The sequence below is a fragment of the Oryctolagus cuniculus genome, chromosome 10, assembly GCF_051225735.1.
Source record: "Oryctolagus cuniculus isolate XC-2025 breed Fujian yellow rabbit chromosome 10, ASM5122573v1, whole genome shotgun sequence".
Lineage (NCBI taxonomy): Eukaryota > Metazoa > Chordata > Mammalia > Lagomorpha > Leporidae > Oryctolagus > Oryctolagus cuniculus.
In genome coordinates, this window is record NC_142876.1 from 110759097 (window position 1) to 110785912 (window position 26816).

The 26816-nt window shown below is 60.7% G+C and overlaps 1 protein-coding gene and 1 long non-coding RNA gene across 4 annotated transcripts in view; one reads left to right on the plus strand and one right to left on the minus strand.

The window, feature by feature from the left end:
- Positions 1-285: 285 nt before the first annotated feature.
- Positions 286-2606, minus strand: LOC149124413 (uncharacterized). Its single transcript, XR_016214400.1, has 2 exons — positions 2388-2606; positions 286-1225 (listed from the first exon to the last, which is right to left on the minus strand). It is a non-coding gene; the product is annotated as an uncharacterized LOC149124413 (long non-coding RNA).
- A 5910-nt stretch (positions 2607-8516) lies between these two features.
- Positions 8517-26816, plus strand: part of CFAP100 (cilia and flagella associated protein 100) — a 28416-nt gene continuing 10116 nt past the window's right edge. The window contains exons 1-15 of one of the 3 annotated variants that reach the window (XM_089305592.1): positions 8564-8697; positions 9531-9633; positions 14199-14303; positions 16730-16801; positions 19442-19486; positions 19652-19752; positions 20797-20986; positions 22011-22078; positions 22175-22338; positions 22550-22630; positions 23133-23287; positions 23616-23657; positions 23737-23848; positions 25853-25901; positions 26067-26218. In XM_089305592.1, coding sequence (XP_089161718.1) covers positions 9585-9633; positions 14199-14303; positions 16730-16801; positions 19442-19486; positions 19652-19752; positions 20797-20986; positions 22011-22078; positions 22175-22338; positions 22550-22630; positions 23133-23287; positions 23616-23657; positions 23737-23848; positions 25853-25901; positions 26067-26218 — 1385 coding nt within the window. In that variant the 5' untranslated portion in view covers positions 8564-8697; positions 9531-9584. Of the gene's footprint in view, positions 8698-9530; positions 9634-14198; positions 14304-16729; positions 16836-19441; positions 19487-19651; positions 19753-20796; positions 20987-22010; positions 22079-22174; positions 22339-22549; positions 22631-23132; positions 23288-23615; positions 23658-23736; positions 23849-25852; positions 25902-26066; positions 26219-26816 lie in introns of all 3 variants that reach the window. The other 2 variants (XM_089305590.1, XM_089305591.1) reach the window with 2 other exon arrangements.

The window sequence follows — 26816 nt, forward strand, 5'->3', positions numbered from 1 at the left end:
GCCGAGACGAGAGAGCAAATCGGGGAAACCAAAGAAGGCTTCTTGCATGAATCCGACCAGTGAAGGGGCAGGGTTAGACCTGTGATGACGGGGGGGCCGGAAACCCAGAGATCCATCCGCCAGGATGGGGGCGGGTTTGGGAGTGGGGGGAGGACGCATCCAGGTAGGGCCCTGACGCACTGTGCAGCGTGCGTCCACTAGGAGAGCTTGCAACAGTCCGCAGCCAGATGTATGGAATGGAACACATGACAGGGAAACGGAGGGAATAAAACAGGACCCAGGCACGTGTATCCGTGGGAACTTAACATACACCGGCGACAAATGTGCAGCGCAAAGGGCAAAGCATAGACTTTGGTGCGAACCTTAATGCGGCATCCGGTTATCCACATGGCGAAAAAAATAATATTCCCAGCCGGCACCGTGGCTTACTAGGCTAATCCTCTGCCTTGTGGCGCCGGCACACCGGGTTCTAGTCCCGGTTCGGGGCGCTGGATTCTGTCCCGGTTGCCCCTCTTCCAGGCCAGCTCTCTGCTGTGGCCAGGGAGTGCAGTGGAGGATGGCCCAAGTGCTTGGGCCCTGCACCCCATGGGAGACCAGGATAAGTACCTGGCTCCTGCCTTCGGATAGGTGCTGTGCTCCGGCCGCAGCGCGCCGGCTGCGACGGCCATTGGAGGGTGAACCAACGGCAAAGGAAGACCTTTCTCTCTGTCTCTCTCTCACTGTCCACTCTGCCTGTCAAAAAAAAATAAAATAAAAAAGATATTCCCACCTCTCTCTACACACAAAAAATAATTCCCAGGTGTTTTGAGAAACCAAGATGTCAAACGCAAATCCGTAGTTTTTGCAGAATGAAGATGTGTGCCCCACACCTACGTGCCCCATGAGCATGAACCACCAGGACTCATGCAAGTCAACAGAGAGGGGACAAGGAGCCCCGGGGACCAAGACAACAGGAGACACCTCCCCAGGAGGAAGCCTGAAAGCCAGGACACGAAAGATGCTCCACTGCTCTGTCAACGGGCCTCCGCTATCAGATTGGCAGAAGCTTAAAGAGCCTGGCAAGAAAGCGCTGGCAATGTCGTGGGTCCACAGAGCTTAAACTCGCCCTGGGGAAGGGTTCCTGGTGCAACCACTCTGGAACGGAGCTTGGCATCACCTTGTAAACCACGCATCTCACCACCAGCAACTCCACGAAAGACCATGTGCCCAAGAAAAATGCTTCCGGCTGCAAATCAAAAACAAACACAAAGTTGGTTTTCTAAAGAGTTGTTGGTACAAGAAAAAAATGAATATGAGCCAAATGTCATTGATGGAGAGGTGATACGTTGTGCTGTACACTTACAGTGAGATACTACTACGCAGCGGTAAAAGCGTGCAATTCACCACGGATGAGTTTCTCAGCGCTTTTTGAACAGAAAAGGCAAACCTCCAAAGAGTAAGTCAGTGGTGTCACGCCCATAAAAGTGACCATTATGCAAAACCAATCAAGGAGCTATTTAAGAATACACACAGCCGCCATGTTGTGGCGTAGCAGATGGAGGCACTGCCTACGACTCCGGCTTCCCATACCAACACCAGTTCGTGTCCCAGCTGCTCCACTTCCAAACTAACTCCTTGTTAATGTCCTGGAAAAGCAGAAGATGGTCCAAGTGCTCGGGCCCCTGTACCCAGATGGGAGACCCAGAAGTTGTTCCTGGCTTCCACCTGGCCCAGCCCTGGTCTTTGGGGCCATTTGGGGAGTGAACCAGCAGATGGAAGACCTCCCTCCTCTCTGTTTCTCCCTAACTCTGCCTTTCAAATAAATCAATCTTAAAAGAAAAATACATGTGTAGGGGATAAAACTAAAACCCACAGGAATGTGCACCCCAAAAGTCAGAATGAGGACACAGAGGTTCCTACAAAACTGGCAAAGTTTCAACTCTTTGTTCCTTTTTTGTGTGTCTGTGTGTAAAAAAGAAAAGGGGGGGGGGGGAGCTGTCCCTAGGGATGCATGCCTTGGGTTAGGACTAGAGGAGGGCGGGGGTGCAATCCCTGAGCTGGAATTAGGATCAGGAAGCGGTGAGGAGAGGATGGGGGAATCCGACGAAGACGCCCAGGCTGGGGTGGCCTGGACTGCGAATCAGCCTGTGGACCGCCCAGAGATCCCGCTGCAGTAGGGGGGCTACCGTGCCCACGCTTGGGCGAGGGGACCCTGTGTGGGTGCGAGTCCCTCCCGCGCACCTGCCTGAGGACTTGGGCAGCAATCTGCGGAAGGGGCTTCCGGGGTCGCCGGAGCACTTGCTGCAGAGACGCGGAAGCAGCCAGCAGGACTCCCGTCCCTGCCCCGATGACGCGGGATGGGGCGGCCGCCCCCGAAACCCGCGAGCTGTAAAGAGCTGGACACCTACCCGGCCCAGGGCCAGCGCAGGCAAGGTCGCCAAGGCGCTGTTTGCGTGAGCCCGCAGTACAGCGTCTTTTCAACTCTTTACCAACCTCCTGCGTCACTGGGAACCTTTCCTCCCCGCCGCCTGGGACAACAGGTTCCTCTTTTGCAAGTCCCCTTTCTGCGCCAGGGCGCGGGGCTCCAGCTGGTGCGGGGCGACCTCGTGTGGCAGGCGCAGGCAGCGCGGCCGGGCCCCTTCCGCACCCCCACGCACACCTGCTGACCTCGACTTCCCCCTAGCCCTACCACCCCACGTGCCTCATCCACCCGTGGCGCCCGCACACCCACCCAGTTTCCGTCCTGCACCCACAGCCCGCGCCCTGACCCTCCATTCTGTTCTCCAAGCACTGCCATCGACTCACTTGATAAAATATTTATTGAACACCTTCCGTGCGCCAGGCCCTGAGCAAAGAAACAAGGGGTCACAGGACACAGTGTCTTGCCCTCACCGACCCACAGGATGGCAGAGGAGGGCCAGCCGCAGGGGCCGGCGTGAGACGACCACTGCTTTATTGCACAATGAGGACACCGCAGCCCAGACCCCCAGGGAGCCAGGCCCGGCTGGGTGGCTCCCAGTGAGAGGCTGGAAACAGCAGGGAGGAGGCAGAGGCCAGTGTCCTGGCAGGGGCGGGACAGACAGAAAGGCCAGACAGCCGTGCAGACTTGGGGCAGAGGGTGTGGAGGGAACGAGGGGGAGCGGGCAGATCCATCTGGACTCCCGCCCTGCACGGCAGGATGCTTGGGGTGGGGAGGGCACAGGACGAAGCGTTCTGAGGGGCCTCTTGGTAAATGAGATGCTGCTTCCTTGTGATGTCAATCATTTCTGCTGGCGATCTCTGCTTCTTGACGCAAAACACAAGCTAACTGGTATCAGGAACTTCTGAGACCCGCCCCCCCTTCCTCTGGCGCCAGAGGCAGATTGCACCCTCTTGTGGGGCACACCCGGCCGCCTCAGACTGCGCATGTCTGCACTCCGACCCCCACCTGAGCAAGCTCGGCTCCTCCACCCGTCCCTCTCCCCCTCCACACACACTTCCATCTCTTTATCTCTGCCTCTGACTCTTCATTCGCCCCCGCACCCCACCCACAGCCTGGCCAAGTCTCTGTCCCTCCTCCTGGCATGGAGCATGACCTCTGACCCACGCCAATGGTACCTGAGTTTCTCCTACAGGTGTGGCACCTCCCCAACCCCCCCCCCCCAACGCCGGGCTTCTCTGTGGGAATCTTAGACCTGGCCTTGACGGCCAGCCCCCACCAAAGCTGCAGGCAAGGACTGGGTCGTGTTCCCCAGCCCCACTGTGGGCCAGCTCCACCCCTAGGCTGTGAAGATGGAGCCCCGGCCAAAGTGTTGATGGCACTGGCCACGTGCCGGTCCCGGAACTGCCCTGAGCAAGGCCCACCGCTCGCCCACTCGCCGGCAGGTCCAGCCAACACGGCAGGTTCTTTCTCTCTTGGCACCTGGCAGAGGGATCGGCTTTCTTCCTCCTGTTCACTCACACCGACTTCAAGCCTCACCCTCTGACAGCCTATCGACCATAAACACACAGACTCGTGCCGTCATCTCATTTCAGACCTTTTCATCATCACCCCAAATCCATCAGCTCGGGGGACGCAGGGGACGCAGCCCTCAGGGTCGTCCCCAGCTGGGAGCAGCCTCTGTGTGATGCTGTGCAGGACCCCAGAGGAACGAGCCGCCGGAGCCAGGTGGCCAGCGACGCCCCCTCCTGGCAAGGTTCCGTCTACAAAGGCGAGCTGAGGGCACACCTCCTCCCGGTAGACACCTGTCTGCCTCTTCTTGGTGCCCCTCAAACCACTGCTCTCATGTCCTGCATCCCACAGGGTCACTCACGCTGCCCAGGCTGAGCCCATGCCCACCCCTGCTCCACGCAGGCCCCGACTTGCAGCCCCTCTTTGCCAGTTAGTCCTCTTCCCCTTTAGCCAGAGTACATGACGCCACCTCCAGGCCGCCCTTCCAGGTGATCCAAGCCCGCTGATCCTACTCTGCACGCCAAGAGCGTCTTTCTGATCCCACTGACGCCGTTTCTTGGTACCGGAGTCAAACATGCACACCCGGGGACACACAGGCCTTTCCCCAGCCTCCAATCCCGCGATCTACCCATCTCAGCCGGCAGGACAGCGGCCTGAGTCACACGACTGCAGCAGGCCGGGCTGGAGCACCACAGGGTGCACCATCAAGGGCAGGGGGGACACCTGTCTGGAGAGGAGGGTGCTTGGACACTCCGAAGGACCTCACAGCCTCTCCCCAAGCCCCCGGCGTGGGGCGTCCCTGCCAGGTATAGGGGGGAAGTGCCTGCAGCGCCAGCACTCATGGGTGGTACTGCCTGCACGGTGCCCTGGAGCGGCCATGAAGTCCCACCACCATGGCTTAGTCCTTCCACATCCCACCACCTCTGAGCACGAGGAAAATGCGCGTGCAAGACATTGCACCGCGCAGGTCACGGAAGTCCTAAGAATGCTCCCTGGCAGTGGGGTTCGTTCCACTCGGCTTCACGGTCGGCTCACAGACACCCTGGAGGGATCGATGCGTGTGTTGACTGCACACTGTCCCGATCTGTCTGCTGCAGGGAGCGGCACCAGCCCTGGGTTCTAAGGCTGCACCGATATCAGGTACCCCAACAACAGGAGGGGCCTGGGGTGAGCACAGAGTAAATCTGCAGCCCCAGGCCCCAAGACCTTCCCCTCCCCAGCTGGCCAAGCTGTGCCTCCCTCTCTGCAGGCTATGTGGGAAGAGGCACAGGCTGGACCTCCAATGTGGGAAGAGGCACAGGCTGGACCTCCATAGTCAGACAGCCTGAGTGTGAGCCCCAGCTCAAAGATTCACACTTAGGGGCTGTGTGGCCTTGGGCAAACAGCTTCCTGTCTCTGATCTTCAGCTTTCTCACTGAAATCATTGAAGCCTGGCTGAGCTGGGTGGCGGGAAGTTCTGCAGGCTGTCAGGCTGCCAGGTGGACCTGAGCAAGCAGATGCACCTGTAGGTCATGATATACTATAGCCGGCCAGGGGTGCTCGCCACAAGACCTCCCTCCCAGGTTGTTATTGTTATCCCCATTTCACAGGTGAGAAAACTGAGACCCAGGGCACATAAGTAATTTGCCCAAAGTCACACAGCCAGCAACGACAGAAGCCACCGTCCACTCCTGGACACCAGGCTCTCCTGCCTCTGCCTTCTATGGGAAAACACAACCACCCCCAGGAGTTTCAAAGGAGAGGGAATCTGGTGCAGGGACTTGGCTGCACACACGTGGAAGCTACTGAACATCAAAGGGGAATGGTGAGGCCATTGGGAATTAGCAAGAGCAGAGCAGCAGAGGCCCTGGGTGGCCGGGGTGTCGCAGGCCCGGAGGAGCCACAGTCAAGGCCCAAGGGAGGGGACAGAGGGCCTGCTCCTGCTCGTCTGCCACCCGCCTGGGAGCGCAGGGGGCCTGGGAGATGCCGGTGGAAGGGTGAGAAAGGGAGCGTCTGAGTGGGACCCCGGGGGAAGGGGACATTCTGAGAGAGAGAGATGAGGGGCAGCTGACCTGTGACGTGGAGGAGCCACCGTGGGACCTCTCGTGGGTGCTGTCATCCCGGTAGCTCCGAATGCCCTTCTTCGGGCCAAGGCCACCCCGCCCACGTGGAAGGCACAGGTGCGAGTTGTTGAGCCCGGTGCTGTGGGGCCAGGTGCACAGGGCCAGGTGCACGGGGCCAGGTGCACGGGGCCAGGCTCAGGACCACGTCAGCGCTCCATCAGGACACACCTGCCGCCAGCTTTGGGCCAGGCTCCAGGCTGCAGCGTCTGCCTCCCAGCCGGTTCCCTGTCCTCCGGTGGGCTCTGGGAGTACCCCCTGTTCCTTCTCCCTTTCCCGGGCCAGAGTTGATTTCCATTGTTTGTTTCAAGAACCTGGACTGACATAGGAGGGCTCTTCAAAAAGAAATGCGCAGTATGAAAAAAAAAAAAAGCTATGCATGGATTACAAAATGTTTGTGCCAAAACCAACATCTTTGAATTGCATTTTTCCATGAAGTATTAGAAGCCCCAGGGTGCTTTCTTTGAAGAGGATGATATGAAGTCGGAAATACAAATTTTCCCTCTTAAAATCCTTAGTTTTCCCCCAAAACATTTTATTAGGAAAACTTTCAAACTCCAAGCATACAGAAGTGTTGAAAGGATTTTGAACACCTGTGATGCCCCCACCTCAAGGTACATGTAGCCACACCTGCTTTATCACACATCTGCCCACCCTGCATCAACCCATCTCATATTGAAAATTGGCCTTTGGGGCTGGTGTTGTGGTGTAGCGGGTAAAGCCACCACTCCATAGGGGCGCATGTTCCAGTCCCACCTACTCCACTCCCTGCTAATGGGCCCCTTGTTCCAGTCCCAGCTGCTCCACTTCAGATCCAGCCCCCTGCTAATGGCCTAGGAAGAGCAGTGGAAGATGGCCCAAGGGCTTGAGCCCCTGCTACCCACATGGGAGGCCCTGATGAAGCCCCCTGGCTCCTGACTCCAGCCACTTGGGGAGTGAACCAGCCAATGGAAGGTTCTCTCTCTCTCTCTCTCTCTCTCTCTCTCTCTTTCTCCCTCTCTCTCCCTCCCTCCCTCCCTCCCTCCCTCCTTCCCTCCTCTTCTGTTTCTCCCTCTCGCTGTCACTCTGCCTTTCAAATAAATAATCCTTTAAAAAAAAACCAATAGGCTTTCATCAGCAAATGATGTTTCACTTAGAGTTCTTGGGCTAAGATTCACATTTCCATATCATATATTTTCTAGATTTTTTTATAAAAAACTTAAAAAAATTTACTTCATTTACTTGAAAGGGAGAGAGACAGAGAGAAAGAATATCTTCCATTTGTTGGTTCACTCCCCAAATAGCTGCAATGGCTGAGGCTGAGCCAGGAGCCCAGAGCTTCATCCGAGTCTCCCACATGGTGGCAGGGGTGCTTCCTCCACTGCTTTCCCAGGCACTTTAGCAGGAAGCTGATTTGGAGGCAGAGCAGTCAGGATTCGGCCCAGCACTCGGACATGGGATGCCAGCATTGCAGGCGGCAGGGTTCACCCGCTGTGCCACCACACCAGCCCCTAATGGTTGTGTTTCTAACCTTCTATACAACTGAGCATCAAAATAAAGACTGGAACACACAAACACACCCAAGAACTTGTCTTTACTGTCAAGTTCACCTTCAGACTTCTCGGGATTTTCCCACACTCATGCACCATTGGCTGGGACAGCTGTCAATCCCTGGTGACAGCACCGTGTGTCTAGGCAGGGGCAGAGACAGACTCTGCTGCCCACCTGTCAGCCCCAGCTCGGGGTCCTTGCTGGCTCCTGGTGGAAGCATGGGGAGAATCGCAGAACCCACCGCTCGGGTGGTCGTGGAGTTCCCACGCCTAGGAAGCATGCCCAGGGCTCACAGGGAGACCCACGGGGGGCCCTAAGCCCGTCTGTGGAGAACAGTGCACACAGTGCCTCTCGTGGGCTGCAGAGACCCAGCATCAAGGGCAGCTTCCTCCTCTGCTCCTCACCCGGCTTGGAGGCAGACAGGCGGCCGGGTCACCCAGGGCTTAGAACAGCTGCGAAGGAGCCTCTGTCCAAGCGTAAAGGGGCCCACCTCTCTGGTCCAGCTGTTCAATTCTTGCTGTTGTTACAAATCCACACCCTCACATGCGTGTGTGCGCACACACATGACACCCATGCCTAGTCATGTGCACACCCGAATGAGGTGGCTCAACACGAGGAGACCGCCCTCTGCCCTGCACAAAGCCCAGAGCGGCCCCTGCCGCGTGGACGCTGTCCTGCCCCCGCGGCCCCCACGGCGGACCTGGTCCTTCTCACTCCGCCCAGGCTGCATCACTGGACTGTAGACTGCTCCAGGGCGGCGAGCTGGGGAGCCACACGCCCCGAGGCTGCAGGAGCCCGGGAACGGGACGCCCTCGGCCGCTCTCGCTGCGGGTCCCGGTGCATCTCACGCGGCCGGCAGAGTTCACGATTCTAGGGGAGGAGCTGAAAACTTGCTTTTCTAACGAACTCCCGGCACTTCTGATGCTACGCGTCCGGGCTCCGCGTCCCGAGACCCGCCCCTTGGGAGAGCTTGGTCTGTTTTGCTCCGCCTGCGCCGGCCCCCGCTGCACCCCGGACCAAGCAAGTGAAGACAAGCGGAGGGCCCGGGCTTTGTGACGTCACAGCCGCCCCGGACGGTTGCCCGGGCGACGCTGTCCACGCCGAGCCCCGCGCTCAGCGCAGAGAACTGCGGCGGCGAGGAGGCTTCGGAGCCCTCCGGTGGGTGTCGCGGGGCCGGGGGTGGGGGGCAGGGCGCAGGGCGGGGGCCCTGGGCGCGCGGAGCCCGGACGAAGCCTGGGGGCGGGCCCTCGTGGTGCCCCGTGGCAAGGCCGCCCTGCTAGTTTGCTGCCGCTGCCCCTGCCTTGTCACTCCCCTGTGCACGCCCCGCCCCTCTGTCCTCGCACCCGGGGGTGGGGGGGCTGAGGCCTCCCACCCGGGGACACGGCCGAGCTGGGCGTCAGACGCGCCGCACCTGTGCTCAGCCGGCCCCCGCGCCCCTCTGCACGGGCAGTCACGGAACGCGACGGGAAATGGCGGGAGCATTTGAAATCCAGGAAGCCCCAGCCCCGGGAAGCGGGAGCGGGGAGCACTCGCCAGGTCTCTGCAGAAATGAAACTCTGCCTAATGCCTAGTTAAGGGGTTCCAGGAACATGGACCTCTGGTTCTCATGGCGCCGAGGGCTCAGGGGGAAACAGACAATAAACTGATTATTTCGCAAGAGCTGATCAGAGTGGTCATTGCAAAGGAAATCCGGCGAGGGCCGTCGGGGGCCGGGGTGCAGGCGACCACCTTGAAGGGGCCACACCAGAACGGGATGGAGGGAGAGGAACCAGAACTCCAGCCCCAGCGGGCGCGGGAGAGGCAGACCAGGCTTGCTGTGTTCAACCAACAGAAAGGTGAAGCAGCTGGAACCAGTGAGGGGCAGTGGACACAGGCAGGGGGCAGGTGTCCGCCCGGTGATGCACTCCCAGCAAATGCCTGCTGTTGTCAGATGCCCAGGGGCCCGGCGGGGGCCTGGGGACCACAGCACTCATGCACCCTTCACTCCCCAGGTGAGGGGCTCCTTCAGCCGAGGGAGGCGCAGCTTTGCGTTGGCTTCAGCCAGGATGTCCAAGAAACTGCTCATTGTGACCCCTGACAGCAAGACGGATGACAGTGAGTACCGGGTGGGGAGGGGGCTCTGCGGTGGGGAGCCCGGACGGTGCAGGTGCAGAGGGGCTGCAGAGTCCAGGTGGTTCTGAGCCAGGCCGCCTCCCAGAGCCAGGTGGGGGCAGCACTGGTTCCTGCAGGCGGGGAGGGCGGATCCCGCCCTGGCACTCTGTGGCATTCCCAGAGCGTGGATCCCGATCTCTGAATCAGACCCTCGTGGGATTCTGTGTGCCTGCGTCCACGTGTCCCCTTCCAGGAGGCTGCCAGTCCTGTGGGGGAGGGGGGATGACCCCCGCATAACTGACAACATTGCTACAACAGTATTTCCAAACAAGTCTCGCTCTGAGGTGCTGGGATTGGGGCTTGGGGGTGCACACTCAGCCTGGGGCAGCTGTGGCGAGGGTGCACGGTGGAGGGGGCCTCTCCTGGCTCTCCCCCTCCCGCTGCCATGGGGCTGGGTGGCGAGGAAGTGGCTAGCTACCACTAGACCCACCCCCCTTCCCCAGGGGGAATCACGTGTGTGTGGCCGGATGCCGAGACGGGTGGCCCTGAGCCGGACAAAATGGGCAATGCCATCGGTATGCCCTCAGTTCCTTTTTAGCTACAGAATTTCCATTTGTTTTTTAGTAGGCAAAGAATCCCAGGGTTCAAAATGGAGAGGCCCAGCGCCTTCTCGGCAGCCTACGTCCACCCTGTCCCCGCACACCCAGTGGCCAGCGCCACCTGCCCCCGCCAGTGTGCTCCCTACAGCAGTTCTGTGTTACACTTGTACACACTCGCTCGCCGTGCTCCAGGGGAGACTATAAAATGAATAAACGCTGACACAGGGTTAGTTAAAAAGTGAGCTTTGCCACGTCTGCTGATGGCAGAGTGACGTAAACACACAGCCACGAAACAACGTGAGGAGCCGCTGTCAGGGCGGGAGGATTTATCATCGATGCTGACTGCCCCTGTGGAGTGCCTAGCTGAAGGCACCGTATGCGGGGCACTGGATGGATTCAGGGCCTGAGCATTTGTGAGCAAAGCCAAGCCAGGCAGGCAGAAGAGGGAGCCACCTGCTGCCTCACAGCTCTGCACTCCTGGTGCTGGGAGCCTCAGGCAAGGCCCTGGGGTCCAGAGAGAATCCTTACACACTCTGATTTACTCAGGCCCCGCCCCTGCCTTTTCTGGCCATGGCCTGGCATTTTGGGTAAATGTGGGTTTATGTGATCGAATTTTTTTTTACTATTATTTTTTGACAGGCAGAGTTAGAGAGAGAGAGAGAAAGGTCTTCCTTCTGCTGGTTCACCCCTCAAATGGCCACTATGGCCAGTGCGCTGCACCGATCCAAAGCCAGGAGCCAGGTGCTTCTCCTGGTCTCCTGTGCAGGTGCAAGGCCCAAACACTTGGGCCATCCTCCACTGCCTTCCTGGGCCACAGCAGAGAGCTAGACTGGAAGAGTAACCGGGACAGAATCTGTGCCCCAACCGGAACTAGAACCCGGGGTGCCGGCGCCGCAGGTGGAGGATTAGCCTAGTGAGCCTTGGCGCTGGCCAATGATCGAATCTTCATTTTGGAGAAGCAAAGCTGAACCATCCACAGCCCAGCCCAGCGGGCACTCTGGGACCATGGCTGTGTCACCAGTACACATTGAGCACCTACTCTGTGCCAGGCTGCAGAGGCACACGGGACAGGAGACAGCGCCTGCCCTCTGAGAGTCTGGGGGAAGTCACCATGAAGAGCTCCATTCCTCCAGCTCCTCGGACCCGCCAGGCACACTCCCTCTCGGTGTCCTGGCACTGCTGTTCTCACTGCCGGGAATGCGCTTCCCCTAGAGTCCTCTGTGGCTCCCCCCTCCCACTGCCGGTTTAAATCCTGCTTAAAACCTGCAGCAACTCCCCTCATTTCTTTTCGTCCTCAGCTCCTTCCGCCATCTGCCCTGCCTAACCGTTCCTCCTCCCTCTGTCCTGTGTGTCACTCTCTCTCCAGAGCCTGGACTAAAACAGGCCCTTAATAAAAATGTGTCAGCCAGAGAGCTCCCCCCTAAGGTGAGGAACCAGGCACTGATGTTCAGCAGGTTGTTAACCACGTTAGCCAAAGCGGTTAGGCAAGGAGAGTAAACAAACTGAAAAGCAGGAAGGACAGCTCCCTATCCAAACACGACACCGTCCTGGGTGTAGACAAAGCATCTACGGGAAACCTCCCAGAGCTGCGCATGAATTCAGCAGTGCTGCGGGCAACAAGGCCAACGCAGCAAAAGTCAGGAGCGGACACCAGAAACGGACAGTCCAGACCGAATGAAGCCAGTGGTCCTGTGCGTTAGCATCCGAAAGAACCGAGTATCCTGGAACTGAGGTGTGATGTCACAGAAGAGGCAGAGTAGCAGCACCCAGGAACCCCTCCCTCCCGCAAAACGGCCATGGCAGGAGGCGCGGGCAGGTGCAGCTCCCAGGGTGGGGCCTGAGGGAGGAGCTGGTTAATTGCAGGGCGTTGTCAGCATCCCCTGGGTCGGCTCCCAGGCTGGCAACAGGCAGCAGGCAGCCAAACAGGGTGGTCAAGCACTCTGGGTACAGCCTGCTTGGTGCCCGGTTGGGCAATAAGAACCTTGTCCTTCAAAAACCAGGGTTGTGTGTTTGCTGACCGTGCACTTGGCAGTGGTGGGGCTGGCACAGGGGCTGCTCCTTGGTTCAACCCCACTGGCTGCCGGCTGAAGTGACCCCCTGGCCGTATCTGTGCAGGGCTCTCCTCCCTGTCCCCTCCGCCTTTGGAGAGCCAGATGTATTTTTCATTTTAGAAATCTCTGACAGGGAATTAATATCCAGAGTATACTTTTAAACTATTTATTTATTTGAAAGTCAGAGTTACAGGGAGAGAGGGAGAGACAGAGAAAGAGAGATCTTCCATCTGCTGGTTCCCTCCCCACATGGCAGCAACAGCCAGGGCTGGGCCAGGCTGAAGCTAGGAGCTTCATTCAGGCCACCCTAATGGGTGGCACTGGGCCATTTTCCACTGCTTTTCCCAGGCAGTTAGCAGGGAGCTGGACTGGAAGTGGAGCAGCAGGGACACAGCCTGCACCCGCATGGGATGCTGGTGTTGCAGGTGGCGGCTTTAACCGCTATGCTACACCTGACACCGGCCCCAGAGTATCTTTTTTTTTTTTTTTTAGGTTTATTTTTTATTTATTAGAGAGAGAGATAGAGAGAGAGAGGTATCTTCTATGCCCCAAATGGCCACAATGGCTGGAGCTGAGCCGATCCAAAACCAGGTGGCAGGGGCCCAAGCCCTTGGGCCATCTTCTACTGCTTTCCCAGGTACATTAGCAGGGAGCTGGACCAAAAGTGGAACAGCTGGGACTCAAACTGCTGCCCATATGGGATGCTGGCACTGCAGGCTGGGACTTTAACCTGCTGCACCACAGCTTGGCCCTCTGCCCTGAGTATGTTTTTAAAACTCCTAAAACAACCACAGCAAGAAGCAAGCAATTTAGAAGTGGGCGAAGCATGTGAACAGGTGTTTCTGCAAAGAAGACAAACAAGTGGCCACAAGCACATTTTAACATGCTCAATCCCACGAGTCACTAGGGAAATGCAAACTACACGATGCAAGATACCACCTCACACCTGTTAGGAAGGCTGCTAGCAGCAACACGGAAAGTGGTGGGTGTCTCACCAGGGTGGGGGACGGAGGGAAGGTTCAGATGCCACTTGGATGCCCACATGCCACATCGGAGAGCCCCGGTTCGAGTCCTGACTCCATTCCCGATTCCAGCTTCCCCCTAATGCGCATCCTGGGGGGGGGGGGGCAGTGGTCATGGCTCAGTAGCTGGCTCCCTGCCACGCACAAGGGAGACCCAGAATGAGTTCCAGGTGCCCAGCTTCTGCCTGGCCCAGCCCCCACCATCGTGGGCACTGGGGGAGTGAGTCAGTGGATGAATCTTAGTCTCTCTCTCTCTGGGCAACTTTTTTTTAAGTGACAGCGGCGGCTGGTTGAAGTATCCCCAGACCTCGTTTGCACACCTGGTCCTGTTCTCCTGGATCCCTTTGGTCCGGGTGGTACTGCGCCCTGGAATTAGGGTGGGGTCCCCGCGGGTTCTGCACAGGCCCTGCCACGCATCCTGCACATGACGCATGCGCCTGGTGGTGATGCCCACGTTCCCGCTCCAGCCAGCCCACAGAGTTCCAGACCTCCCTCAGCCGCGCGCAGAGGGGCGAACCCACGACTCTCAGGATCCGTGACACACTGCACAGGGGCGCTTCAGAAAGCACATGGGAGGTGGAATGAGAAGAGACGGCTTTGGTGCAGGCAGGGTCGAAATCTGTGCTTTGTTTGCTCATGACTCGTATTTTCCACCCCACTTAAGCCTCCGCATTGCTCTTCCAACAAGACCCTGCACCCCACGGGCCTGGCGTCACTCCATCCCCTCTCCCCCCAAACGCCCATTGCCCCAGCCACGCCCGCCCCAGGAGCTGCTCCTTTCCGGCTCTACCAAGCAGCCCCCCACCCCACCCTGTCACTGCCCTCTGGCCACCTCCTCCATGAGGTTTCCTGGGCTGCACCAGTGATGGAAACATCTCTGTCTGTTCCCTGTCCAGGAAGCAGACGCCAAGAAGGCAGATACACTCTGTCTCCCAGGACACCATCCCCAACGATGCCTGAGCCCGAGAAGGCGCCAGCGGGTTCGGCCAGGTGGACGCGGAGTGAGTACCCATCCCCGCCCATCCTCTCCAGCCCCACGGCCGGAAGCTGCACTCAGGTCCCCCGGGACGAGTGCATGGAGGAAGCTTCTGACCCAGGTCCTGGGGGGACCGGGGTGGGGGCAGACGAGACAGGTACGGCTCCTGCCGTGTTCCAATGCAGGTGCTAATGTTGTCCCTGGGCAGTGAGGCCGGCCAGCCAGGAGACAGACCCACAGTTCCCAGGAGTCCCTGCCACCGTCGTCCCTCTCACACCTGCCTTTCAAATCAATCCGTCAAACTAAATTTTGTTGAAATACTACAAGAAAATCCAGGATTTTTTCCTTTCATTTCAAATGCATTTCAGCTTTAGGTGAAGAATGCCTTCCTAAGCACAACCTAAAACCTGCAAGTTGTTCACTAGAGTTAAACTTCCCTGTAGGAAAATAAGAAAGTCAAAAGCAGAGGCCACCATTGTGGCGCAGCGGGTTAAGCCACCACCTGCAGTGCCAGCATCCCATATGGGTGCTGGTTCAAGTCCCGACTGCTCCACTTCTGATCCAGCTCCCTGCTAATGTGCCTGGGAAAGCAGTAGAAGGTGGCCCAAGTCCTTGGGCCCCGGCACCCACGTGGGAGACCTGGAAGAGGCTCCTGGCTCCTGGCTTTGGGTCAACACTGCTCTGGCCATTGTGGCCAGTTAGGGAGTGAACCAGTGAATGGAAGACCTCTCTCTGTAACTCTGCCTTTCAATTAAATAGAACAATTTTTTTTTAAAGGAAAGTAACCATTACAAATAGTGTAGAAATTGAGTAAGACTGAAAAGTCCCAGATTCACCAAGGGATGACCTCACTGAAAGGAGCAACACTTGGCGCAGGCAGACTTCGCAGACAGACGACCGACCGACCGGCCGGCCATCCACCGGCTCACTCCCCAAGTGCCCGCAGCTCCCCCTTCCTGAGGCCAGGATGCAGGAATTCATCCAGGTCTCCCACATGGATGGCAGAGACCCACGGACTTGAGCCACAGCACCTGCTGATGGGCGCTCCCTGGCAGGAAGCTCGGATCAGGAGCAGAGTCAGGACTCGAACCCAGGAGCTCCAGCCTGGGATACGGGCGGAGTAACCACCATGGCAAACGCCTGCCCCCTGACGTCAAACCGCCCGTCTTACCACTGTCAAGCGTACGCTCCCGTGGCTCTCGGCACACTCACAGCCTTGTGCAGCTGTCACCAGAGCTGTCATCTTCCCAAACCGAAACTGTGTCCCCGTGAGACACCATCCCCACCCCCCTGGGAGCCCTGCCACCTGCAGCTCCACTTCCTGATCCCGAGAACCCACTCCTCTGAGGACCGCAGGTGGATCAGACGGCACCGATCCTGTTGCGACCAGTTCATCCCACCCCGGCTGTCCCCACTGTACCATCTGAGCAGATGCATTTTGAGTGAAAAGCACAGGGTCTTGAAACAGGTGCATGGAATGCCTGTAGCTGGGTACGCAAAGCCTGCTGGGTAACGAGGCCCCACCCCCTAGACGTCAGATCCGTGCCTTAAACCTGTGATAGTTGGGATATTTGCCACACAGAGTTTGCAGCCTGAGGTCCAGAGCTCCCCGCAGGCCGCACGACTCCGTACTGCCTCTCCCTCCACACACCTGCCATCCTCCAGGGGCATGCGAGTTTCCACCCCAGGCCCTGACGTTCTTGCCTGTCCCCACCCGCCCCCCCGGCCCTTCCCTCTTTTGCACAGGCCCTGCCTCGCCCCTCTCCACTGACCCATGGTCCTGCCTCCGGGGCGGGGCCTGGGACATCAGACCCACAGAGGATTCCCAGGTCAGGGCAGAGGACGTGTTGTCCCCCTTCCTCCTCCCCCATGAACATCTGTTAAAGAGAACAAGGCAGTGGGGGTCCATAGAACATGTCACCTAAAGGCAGGAGGTGCCAGAGACACCCAGGGGTGGGAGGCAGCGGGGCTCTGGCCTCCCAACCAGCACTCTCAGGATTCCCGGGCTGGACACAAGGGCCAGGCATGGCGAAGCCCTGTCTCGCAGAATAATGGGGAGGGTGCTCTGTGAAAGGGGGGGGGGTACTGAGTCCCCCATTCAAGCTCCTGACAGTGAAGGCTCCCGTCTGACCAGGAGTCAGAGGGCTCGGGGCCCTTGGCTTCCCTGAACCTCAGTGTGTCCATCTGTAAAATGGCCCTGTGCACAGGCAGTGTGAGATACAAAAGGGACGGCACTCGGGACCCGAGTGCCAGGCACCCGCGCTGCTGCACGGCCGGGTGGGTGCCCAGTGCTTGCAGCTGCCTGGCGAAGTCGCGAGGATGAGCCCAGGTGTGGGGACGGAGGCCCAGAGAGGCCACGCGGCCTGCCCGGCACACAGGACACTGGGGCTGGAGCCTCCCTGCCCCCTGCATGGCGATGATGGCTGCGGCTTTCACTTTGTGTCTCCGCAGGGCACGGCCTGGGGCCCAGGAGCACCAGTTCCTCCCCAGCCGCGGAGAAAGAGGCGCACAAAGAAAGAAAGGGTAACCTTCCAGCTGGGAGCCTGGAGTCCAGTTGGTAGGAGGCGAACCCCCACCCCCACCCCCACCCCGTGTCCCCAGAAGCCCCCTGCCCCAGCCCTTAGTGCTCGGGGCAGGGGAAAAGGCTCCTGTCCCAGCAGGAGTTGGGTCAGAGACCGGAAATGGTGGGAGCAGAGCAAGGTAGGACTGGAGCCTCCCTCCGGGCGGGGCTGGGCCAGGCTGAAGCCAGGAGCTTCTTCCTGGTGTCCTGTGTTGGTGGCAGGGCCCCAAGTACTTGGGCATTCAGGCGCATCAGCAGGGAGCTGGAAAGGAAGTGGAGCAGCTAGGACCCGAACCAGCGACCATAGGGGATGCTGGCGTTGTAGGTGGCAAGTTTATCTGCTGTGCCACAGCACCGGCCCCAGGACTTAAGAGTTTTCAACCACAGTCACAAAATGGCTGCTGCAGTTCCAGCGTAATCACATATGATTCCAGGCATGGAGAAGGGGCAAAGGGAAAGGCCCAGCTAGTTACCAGCCAATGCTCATGGGGAAAGGATTCTTCCCAGAGGCCCCCGATAGCAACTGCTGCCCATCCACCACTGACTGACACCTGTCACGTGGCCCTGAGTCCTCACAGTGGGCACACTGCTGCCACCCAACAGGAAGCCGAGCGGCAAGGCCGTCAGACCCTGGGCTTCAGCCTCCTGCAGTGTGGCTCTGTGCCTGGGCGGCCAGCCCACGCTCCCGCGCCTCACCCCAGCCCCTGCCTCCTCTCCCGAATCATGAAAATTCTAACACACCCGTCGTCACACCTGACCCTGAACCCGCCCATTGTCACATCTGTCTGGCTGCCTCTCCCCGCGGGAGGCTGGTCCCCACGAAGGGGCAGGGGACAGCTGTGTCTCCAGTGCGTTCTGGGTGTGGGTCCCTCTGCTCCCCGCTGGTGATGCCGACGGGTCTCAAGTTCACAGTTTGCTAGGTCTCACGGACATCTGCAGCTGTGCAGCCTCCAGCCCTGGGGGATCTAGGACACTCCCGTCTCCCTAGACATCTGCTCCCCGCCTGGTCACTGCTGTGAACACCCTCCTGCGGGTCCCTCTAGGGCCGTAAGCACTCGTTGTCACTGGGTGTGCAGCCAGGCATGACTGGCAATTGTGCGTTTAATGTTTGTGGCAGGATAAAGTTTTCCAGGGAGCGCACACAATCCGCAAGCCCCCAGCAGGTGTCAGGGCCAAGGGGCTGCCCAGGGCTCGTGGAGCTCCCCGGCCAAGGCCCCAGGGGAGCACCTGTCTCCTTGCCTCTCCCTCCTGTGCACCGCACATGGCTGCCAGCTCTTTGCTGTGGGCCGCGTACCTTCCTTCCACAGGGACCTGTGGTACCCCCTGGGCCACCAGGTGGCCAGAGACACTGTCCCGGGCCCACAGTCCTTGGCCACACCCACAGAGTCCCCGTCACCAGACAAGGGAACCTGCTCCCGGGTTTGGGGAGTAGGTGGGTGCTACCGGCAGCCTTCCCCTGCACCCAGAGGTGTTCTGGGGTTCATTGCAGTTTCACTGCACCTGCTAGGACCCCCACTCATGTTCTCTGTCCCCTGTTCTCCTTTCTGTTAATGAGGCGCATTCCGCGGATTGGCTTGTAATTGTCCAATCAGCTGTGCCCTTCTGGAACGATCGGTGTCACGATCCGGTGTCCAGCACTGGCCGCCGTGGCTGACACAGCCCCATCTACAGCTTCCCGCTGACCGTCCCCACCTCTGCTCTCCGAGGCCGGCCTCCCTCAGCTTCTTCGGCTATGGGGCCTTGAGCGCATGTCTGGCCCCTCCCTGCCTCAGTTTCCCCACTGGGAAAAATGGGAACGACCTCTCCCACCTCACAGGGCGGTTATGAAAATGAAAGCCCCCATTTCTGCAGTGGAGCTGTGGGGTCCACGACCCTGTGGGCTGGCGGCCAGCGTGGGGACACAGAGACGCACCCAAGCCCCAGCTCTCCTGTTCTGCGCTTGGGACAATGCCTCTGTCCTGGGGGCTGGGGACAGGGAGGGCGCCTGTGCCCACCTGTGCCTCCAGCGGCGTGGAGCCCTCAGGACCCCCACCCCCACCCACTACCCCTGCAGCCGTGCGGCCTGCACCTCCCCTACCCCGTCCCGGCCTCCCTCCCAGGTTCCATGATGCCAGCATTTTCTAGCACTTTCCCGGAGCTGGGTGGGGCACGTGTCCAGGTCACGCTCTCCGCCTGACTCCCTGGCCCCCCGAGATGCACAGACAGACTTCCTGCCACTCTCCTGGCACCTGCCCCAGGTTCTCAAGTCAGCGTGGGGTGCAGAGCAGTGGAGGTTAAGAGCAGGACAGCATCCACTCTGCAAAGCAGACCCGTGCGAACCCCGCCCCTGCGCCTGGCTCCCTGGCGGATCCCTGCCTGCCTGAATGCCCTGGCCTCACTCACTTAGCCGTGGCCCACGCTCCAGCCCAGCCTAACCCCAGGAGTTCCCAGAGAGCCTTGGGCTCCCCCAGCCCTCAGCCAGGGGTACTGCAAGCACCTCAGCTGGGCTCCAGCAGCTCCCGGCCACCAGTCCATCCCACAGAGACCAGGCCTGAGACTGGGAGACAGAGGGCAGGGGGCAGTGGCTGGAGTCACAGGGGCTATGTTCACGAGGTCTCTTTCAGATGCCAGGGACAGAAGCCCATCGCGAACTAAGTTAAACCACAGAGGTGAGTTTGCCACTCCAGGAGTGGACTTCAGGCACAGCTGGATCCAGGAGCGGTCACACCACTCCTGCTGTCACGTGCTGGGCTGGGATGGCACCAGGACCCCAGAGTTCTGACCCCCGCCTGCAAGAGCTGGCTCCCCGCTCAAGGAGGCATCTCCCTCCCCAGATCTTGAGAACGCTCCCAGCCGTTCAGCCAATCCTTTCCACATCCCAGAAGATGTGGATTTCTTCTTGCTAAGAGAGCAGGAGCGGAAAAGAGCTTTCTTCGTAAGTACCTGGGGCAGAGGCCGGCCCCTTGGCGATGCTTCCCTGTCCCCAGTGACCCCGTCTCCCTGCCCAGAAGAGCACACTCTCACTCCACGATAGTCAGTGGCTCACCAGCGCCCACCAGAAGCTCTGCATGGCTCTCACACCTCTGGCCTGTCCCACCCATCGTACCCAGCCCCTTCACCACTTCTGGGCCTGAGCCTGCTCAGTGGGCTGTTGTGGCCACTTCCACTGTCCCTTGAGTGAGACGCCACCCACTCCTGACAGGCTCCTCGCCTTCCAGGCCCACCCAAGACCTCGCAGGCCCTTTCCCTCCCCTCTGATGGCTCTGGGCATCAGTGGCCCGCTCTCACTGGACCCCTGGGGGCCAGAAGCACACAGAGATGCACCCACGTGCCTGCAGCAGTGCCTCGAAGTGCTGGGGCCCTGACACTTGCTCGGCCTCATGCGCACCCCAGCACCCTACCTCTCACGCCCCGCCCCGCCCCACCCCGAGTGCCACGCACCAGAGGTCAGGACAGCCCACACCTCACGCCCCAGCATAGCCTGGGCCAGCACAGGCACATCCAGCCCTGGCCACACCGGGAGTACTTCCTAGGACAGCCAGGGATCTCCTGGGAGGGGAGGGGCTGGGCTGTGATGGGACCCCATGGGGGGGTGCAGCAGAGCAGGTGCAGGGCAGAGAGACGGAGGGGAGGTCAGACCACAGCAGCCTTCCTGCGGGCCCAACTCTGGACTTCCCGAGCCTCAGTTTGTCACTCTGTTAAATGGGGCTTCAAGATCCAAGGACAGACCACCTCGGCCTGAGCACGCCCCTGCAGTGCTCATCTGTGCACAACCAGGATCCTGCCTAGACCTCCATTCTCAGGAGACTCCTACACGTCATGGGCCGGCCTGGCCCCCGTGTCTGTGTGCACAGGTCCCTGCAGCCACACACGATCCTGGAGGGATGCAGGGGGCGGAGGCGACACCAGGCCCCAGGAGCCACAGGGGTGGGGTGGGGTAGGGGCTGCGGCATCGCCCCCACCCCGCCTCTGCCCCCAGGAGCGGCAACAGAAGAAGGTGATGCAAGTGCACCAGAAGATGACCTACTCGTCCATGATGTCGGCCAAGCACAGCCACATGCGGCGGGAGCTGCAGCTGGAGGACAAGGCCGAGGAGCAGGAGCTGCACGAGAAGGTGGAGGAGCTGCGTGCCCTGCCCAGCTTGGCCTGGAAGCTCGCCGTGACCAAAGGTGCTGCCCCTCGCGCCGCCAGTCCCGGACAGCCGGGGACCCCCAGGGTGTGTCCGCGTGCGGGCCACACCGCAGCAGACGGAGCCAGGTTACCTTGGTGGTGAACACAGCGCCACTCTGGACCTCGGCCGCGCCCTGGCTCCAGCACTCGAGAGCTTCATGGTCACGGCCAAGTTCCTGACCCTCTCCCGGCTGGTCATGGCGCAGGCCTCGTGGCCGTGGGGCTGAAGTGTGTCCTCACGCTGAACGTGCATGGGGGCCGGCAGCCTCATCTCAGCACCCAGTGTGTGTTAAGCTCCTCCCATCACGAGGCTGAAAGTAGCAGCCGGGGCGTGGACTCGGTGGGATGGCAAACACGAGAGGGCCTGGGGCCTTAGTCTGGCAGGAGCCTGTGGCTGTGGGGATTTCTGCGTGTCCAGCCCCGCAACTGTCTGTTTTCCACCTCTGCCCTCCATCCCCAGGTGGGGTCTGGCTAGGGGAGGCCGGGCCTAGCGGGTTTGGGCCAGGAGATTCCTTACTGTCCCAACCTTGACCGCCAGCCAGGAGCTGGGACTCCTTCGGGGGCAGGGACGTCTCCAAGGTCGCCCAGAGGGGCCAGGCCAGGGCCCTGCTTAACTCAGGAGGATTGTCCAGACCTCCACGGCTCCGGCCTGCCGTAAAGCCTGGCCGTGTGGACTCTGGCGCTTCTCGCCCTGGACACTCGGGGCTCGGGGTGCCCCAAGCGGAGATCCTGACAGCCATTTTTTCTCCCATGCCTGGTCATGTCCTGGCTCTCTCTCTCGGTATTGAGTTCAGCTGGGAGCCACATTCCCACGGGCAGAGAGAGGCCCTAGTCAGACATGGGGCGGATGTCCTGGCTGGCCTGACCCCAGCCTTGGAGAATGTCACATACTGGGCAGGGCATTCTCTTCTTGGGCTGGGGACAGGGGTGCCCCCACCACGGCCCCGGGGGCCTCAGCCCCTCATGGGCCCCTCAGCAGGTGTACTAAGGACCTGGCTCTGTCCCCTTGCCCTGCCACTGCAGAACAGAAGCTGCGGTCCGACAGCATCAGAAACTACATCATGGAGCAGCGACAGATGTCCCTCATCCAGGTAGACGCAGCTGCCCCAGGGCCCCCCACCCCGGGGGCTGCGGGCAGGGGAACCGGCCCCGGCCAGGCAACGTGACTCGGCGTTGCCGGCCCCCAGTACGCCCTGAACATGAAGCAGAGGGAGATCCAGCGCCTTGACATGGTGGCCACCAAGGAGGAGGCCAGGCTGGCACAGGCCGAGAAGTCCCTGGAGAAGGACAAGTCCCTCTTTGACGAGTTCCTCAGGGAGAATGACCAGAGCTGCGTGCACGCCATTAATGAGTGAGCCTGCAGCCCCCCGGTGGGGCTGGCCCGGCAGCACCACCCCACAGGCCCTGCTGCGTCCTCCTGGCCAGGTGCCACCCAGCCCTAGCCGCCCCCTGCTGCGCCGCACCTGCAACCCGCCCCCCGTTCCTGTCCCCAGCCCGGGGCCAGGGCAGCGTGCCTGCTCCTCCCCAGTGTTGTGTGATTAGCCCACCGTCCCCACCCCCAGGGCTGAGAAGGAGACCAAAACCAAGATGGAGAAGATCCTTGAAATACACGAACTCACCACCCAGATCACAAATATCAAAAGGTGAGGTCAGAGGTCAGGCTGGAGGTCTTGGCTTGCCCGGCTCCCTTTATCTCAGACACGTCGCCTTCCCCAGGCAGGGGAGGGGGAGCCAAAGGGAGACCAGCACCTTGCAGACCTCAAGACTTTACCTCCCGGGGCCTCTAGGCCCTGTTGGAGGGCAGCTGTCCATTCTGCAGGTGGATAGACTGAGGCTGAGGCTCAGTGACTTGGCCAAGGCCATGCCATTGAGGCAGAGTGGGAGGCGGCAGGTGCGGCTTAGATTGGCAGCAGAGTCCCCGGGGTGGAGAGGAACTTGTGAGCTCTGTCACACGGCTACAAGGCTGGAAGTAGCGCTGGCTGGCGCCGGGGCCCTGCGGGGTGGGCACCCTTCTCCCCCGGCACACTGCACTAGGTGCTTGTGTTACAGAACCGGGAGCCTGCCCAGGGTGGGCACGTCCAGCCGGGGGTGGAGGGACCTTGCAATGGCAGAGCCTGAGCTCTCCTGACCCCTCCCTGGGCCCAGTGAAATCTCCAAAGTGGAAGACACCCTGCAGCAGTACAAGGCCTACAAGGATTTCCTCTACAAGCTGTCACCCAAGGAGTGGCTGGAGGAGCAGGAGAAGAAGCGCTTGGCCATCAGAAAGGCCAAGGAGGCTGCCGAGCTCGCCAAAGAGAGTGGTACACGCTTCCTGCCCCGGGGACAGAGGTGGCAGGGAGCCGAGACCCTGGGTCCAGCTGGCAGGGGCCCAGCAGGCCTCCCAGCAGCCACTGGCCTCCATCCCACCCCTTACAGCCCCAGCTGGGCTCTGTGCAGGGCGGCAGCCACCCTGCCGCCTCCTCTGTCACAACCCAGGCTTTCTCTGGGGAGAGAGAGCATGGGGGCGGGGACTTTCCTTCCGAGCACCCCCTCCTCCTGAGGCTGGGGGAGGCCATCAGGTGAGTCCTGGGAGCAGCTGCAGCCCGGCTCCCGCCGAGGCATCGAGGGCGCCTCCTTTGCTTCCTGTAGGACCAGGCACCAAAGGCAAGGTCTTGTCCCTGTGGACACAAGGTGAGTGGCCGCCCTAGGCTGGAGGGGCCGTGCAGCCCAGGCCTGGGGCACATGGGCACCTCTGCTCTGCTCCCTCCAGACGCTCAGGGCACAAAGAAGCCCTCGAAGTTTCTGCAGGTGGCAAGGCTGGGGCAGATCCTGGCCAAAAGCGTCAGCCCAGCAAGTGCACCTGGCGAGCTGGACTCCAGCAGGTGAGGTCCTACAGGAAGCTTGAGGGGAGACGGGGACTTGGACCAGGGAGTGTCCCTCCAGCCCCGGCCCTGGCACCACCCAGGTGTGGTGAGGCCAAAAAGCCAGGAGATGACAACCAACAGAAAGAGAGTTTGCTACTCACAGTTCCCCAGGAGCAGGAGGGTCCACACGGGACAGCACCAGGGCCGGCCAGCAGGCAGAGGGAGAGAGGGACACTGCAGGCAGAGCCTGGAGCGAGGGGTCTGCGAGAAAGAGCAGGTGAAGGGGTAAGCGGGCTGAGGACCGCTTCGTTGGAAGACTTGTGATCTCAGGGCTCTGGGCATCGGGCTGTCCCTGGTCCTGGTCCCACGGTGGTCACGGCACGGCAGAGGGAGCCAGAGGGCAAGAATCCGCTGGGCTGTGGGCCTGGACTGTTGGTTGGCACTAGAGCTGCACAGCTCTGGGCCCGTCCTTATTGTCTCTCGCTAGAAGGGGCGGGCAGCACCGGGACACGTGGTCACCGTGGGCGGGAAGTGGCACCTCCTGTGGCTCTTGTGACACTTGCCTGGTGGCAGAGGCAAAGTCCTCCTGTGACATCTTCCTGCACATCCACGCGGAGACCTGGGCTCTGGCTGTCAGTCATCACAGGCCCTGTGTGCTCGGCGGAGGCCGAAGATGTCCCATCTGTGTCTTGCCTTCTTCTTCTTTGTACGTTGTCTTTTGCGAGACATGAATTCTGCATCTTATTGAGGTCTCATTCACCCAGGTTTTCTTTTCCAGTTGATGGCATTTTGTGCCCTGCCAGAAAAGTCCTTGCCAAGGTCAAAGTCACGGTCACATTCTCCCGTGTTTCCTTCTGGAAGCTCTGTGCGTGATGTGCTGTGCATGCAGGCAGTGGTTGTGGGGATGGAGAGAAGTGGGGGCCCGAGGGCCTCGCCCGCCCTCCCCTGTGTGGGACCTGCACCTGCTGCTCATCCTCCACCCTCCCTGTTCTGTGACTGCCAGACCTCACCTGTCCCCGAGCTGCACATCTGAACGCTCACCCCTCCATGCACTCAAGCTCCCATATTCCAAACTCATGCCGGCCAGGCTGGCCAAGGTCCCACCCTCTCCAGTTTCCAAGTTCACCTTCCTCGTTACGTGTTGGGGTGATGCCTGGTTGGGAAGACTGGCCACCATCCGTGACGTCCACAATGGCCCAGGTGCTCTGCACAGTGGCTTCTCAGGCAGCCTGTGGGCCAGAAGTGCCGGAAGTGATTGTGAGCAGGTGGCCAGCACCCTGAGCTGTGCACCCCTCACTTGTGAACAGGGCACCAGTGGGCGCAGGGTGGGGCACTCCGCCTGTGCTCTCCTTGTGACCACAGCCTCTCGTCCAGGAATCCCTCTGTGATACCAGGGCCTAGGGTCTCCCAGGCCACCCCCTACCCCAGTCTTCAGGTGGCAGGACCCACAACCCTGTGGAAACCCAGGCAGGGGCACCGAGAGTGAACCTGGAAGTCAGCGGGGTGGAGTCCCCATCCACGGCCCCACACTGAGCACTAAGAGCCCACAGAGCTGTGTTCACAACCCTCTCAGTGCCCAGGGTCGGCTGAAGATGGCCTCAGGTATCCCATGGTGGCCATACATGGGGCCATCAAGGGCAGCGCCAAGGCTGAATCTGGCGAGGGAGTGGGGCGAGAAGGGTCTCCAAGACCCCAGTACAGGAGTGGCAGGTGAGGGGACAGCCTTGGTGGCGGCGGTGGGGCTGCAGGTGCAAAGGCCCTGGGGTGGGGCTGGCATCCATAGTGACCTGCAGTGTGGAGGAGGCGGGGCTGACAAATCAAGCTTTATTCCCACTGGCCACGAGGGCACGACTCTCAAAGCCATCCCTTGCTTGCTCTTGGACAGCTGTAGGGCCAGGAGACACCGTCTGGGAACTTGTGGGGAGAGGAGAGATGGGGAGGGGGGCGCTCTGGGTGGGTGCCCTCAGACCTCTGCCAGGCCAGCGTGAGCCCCGGGGCCCTGAGCCCACCTTCTCATCACAGGTCAACCTTTGGCGTCCCCACCCACGAGGACGTCGACAGCGACAGGGAGGTCAGCGGCCCAGCTCTGGAACCACCCTGCCCTTCCCCCTCCCAGGCCTGGCCCCACTCGTGGCCCATGCCCCCCCCCCGCCCCCTCCCCGCCCCGCTCCCTCCCCACTGCGCTGCTCCGCGGCCCCCTGGTCAGACCCCGCAGCGGCTCGCTCGGTGGGTGCAGGAGCTGCCGCTGTACTTCACGGAGCCGCAGCAGCTCCTGGACGAGTTCGTCCAGCTGGAGGAGCAGAACCTGTCGCTGATCCAGAACCGCCAGGAGATGGAGGAGGCCCTGGAGGAGCTGAGCCTCAGCCTGAAGAACACGCAGTTGCGCATGTAGGTCCCACGCTGGCCACTGCGCATGCGCCGTCCGCAGCGGGGGCGGGGGGAGGGGAGGGCCGGCTCCTACTTTGGAAAAAAGCTGGGTTTGACTATCCCTTAGCAGGCCTGGCCCTGGGGAGGGGGCGCGTCCCCATCCGTGCCTTAGCTGATGGCAGCGTCAAGAGGCGGGAGTAAGCACAGCCGCAGGACGTGACAGGGAACCTGGGCTGGGGCCAGGCTGCTCTGGGCGCAGCTGTGTGGCAACCCGGGCTAAAACGCACCAGCGGGAGCCAGAAAGAGCCACGGGAGGAGGGAGGTGGCCAGCGTGGCAAGGTGGCCAGGGCCCCGGAAGGACCCGGGGGAAATCCCAGTGTCCACGGTCCTGGGAGAGAGGCAGCGAGTGAAGGCAGGAGGCTGTCCAGCACTCACCTGGAGCCTACCTGTGGCTTTTTGGGTCCCTCCAGCTAGGCGTGGCCCCCGCCACCTGCAGTCCCCGTCCCACATGCACACAGGTCCAAACGCCCAGGCCCCAGGCAGGGTCAGCCTGGGGAACTAGAGGCAGTCTGTCCAGGGCAGGGACACGTCCCTCAATTCCCCATGGACCAGCCGACCA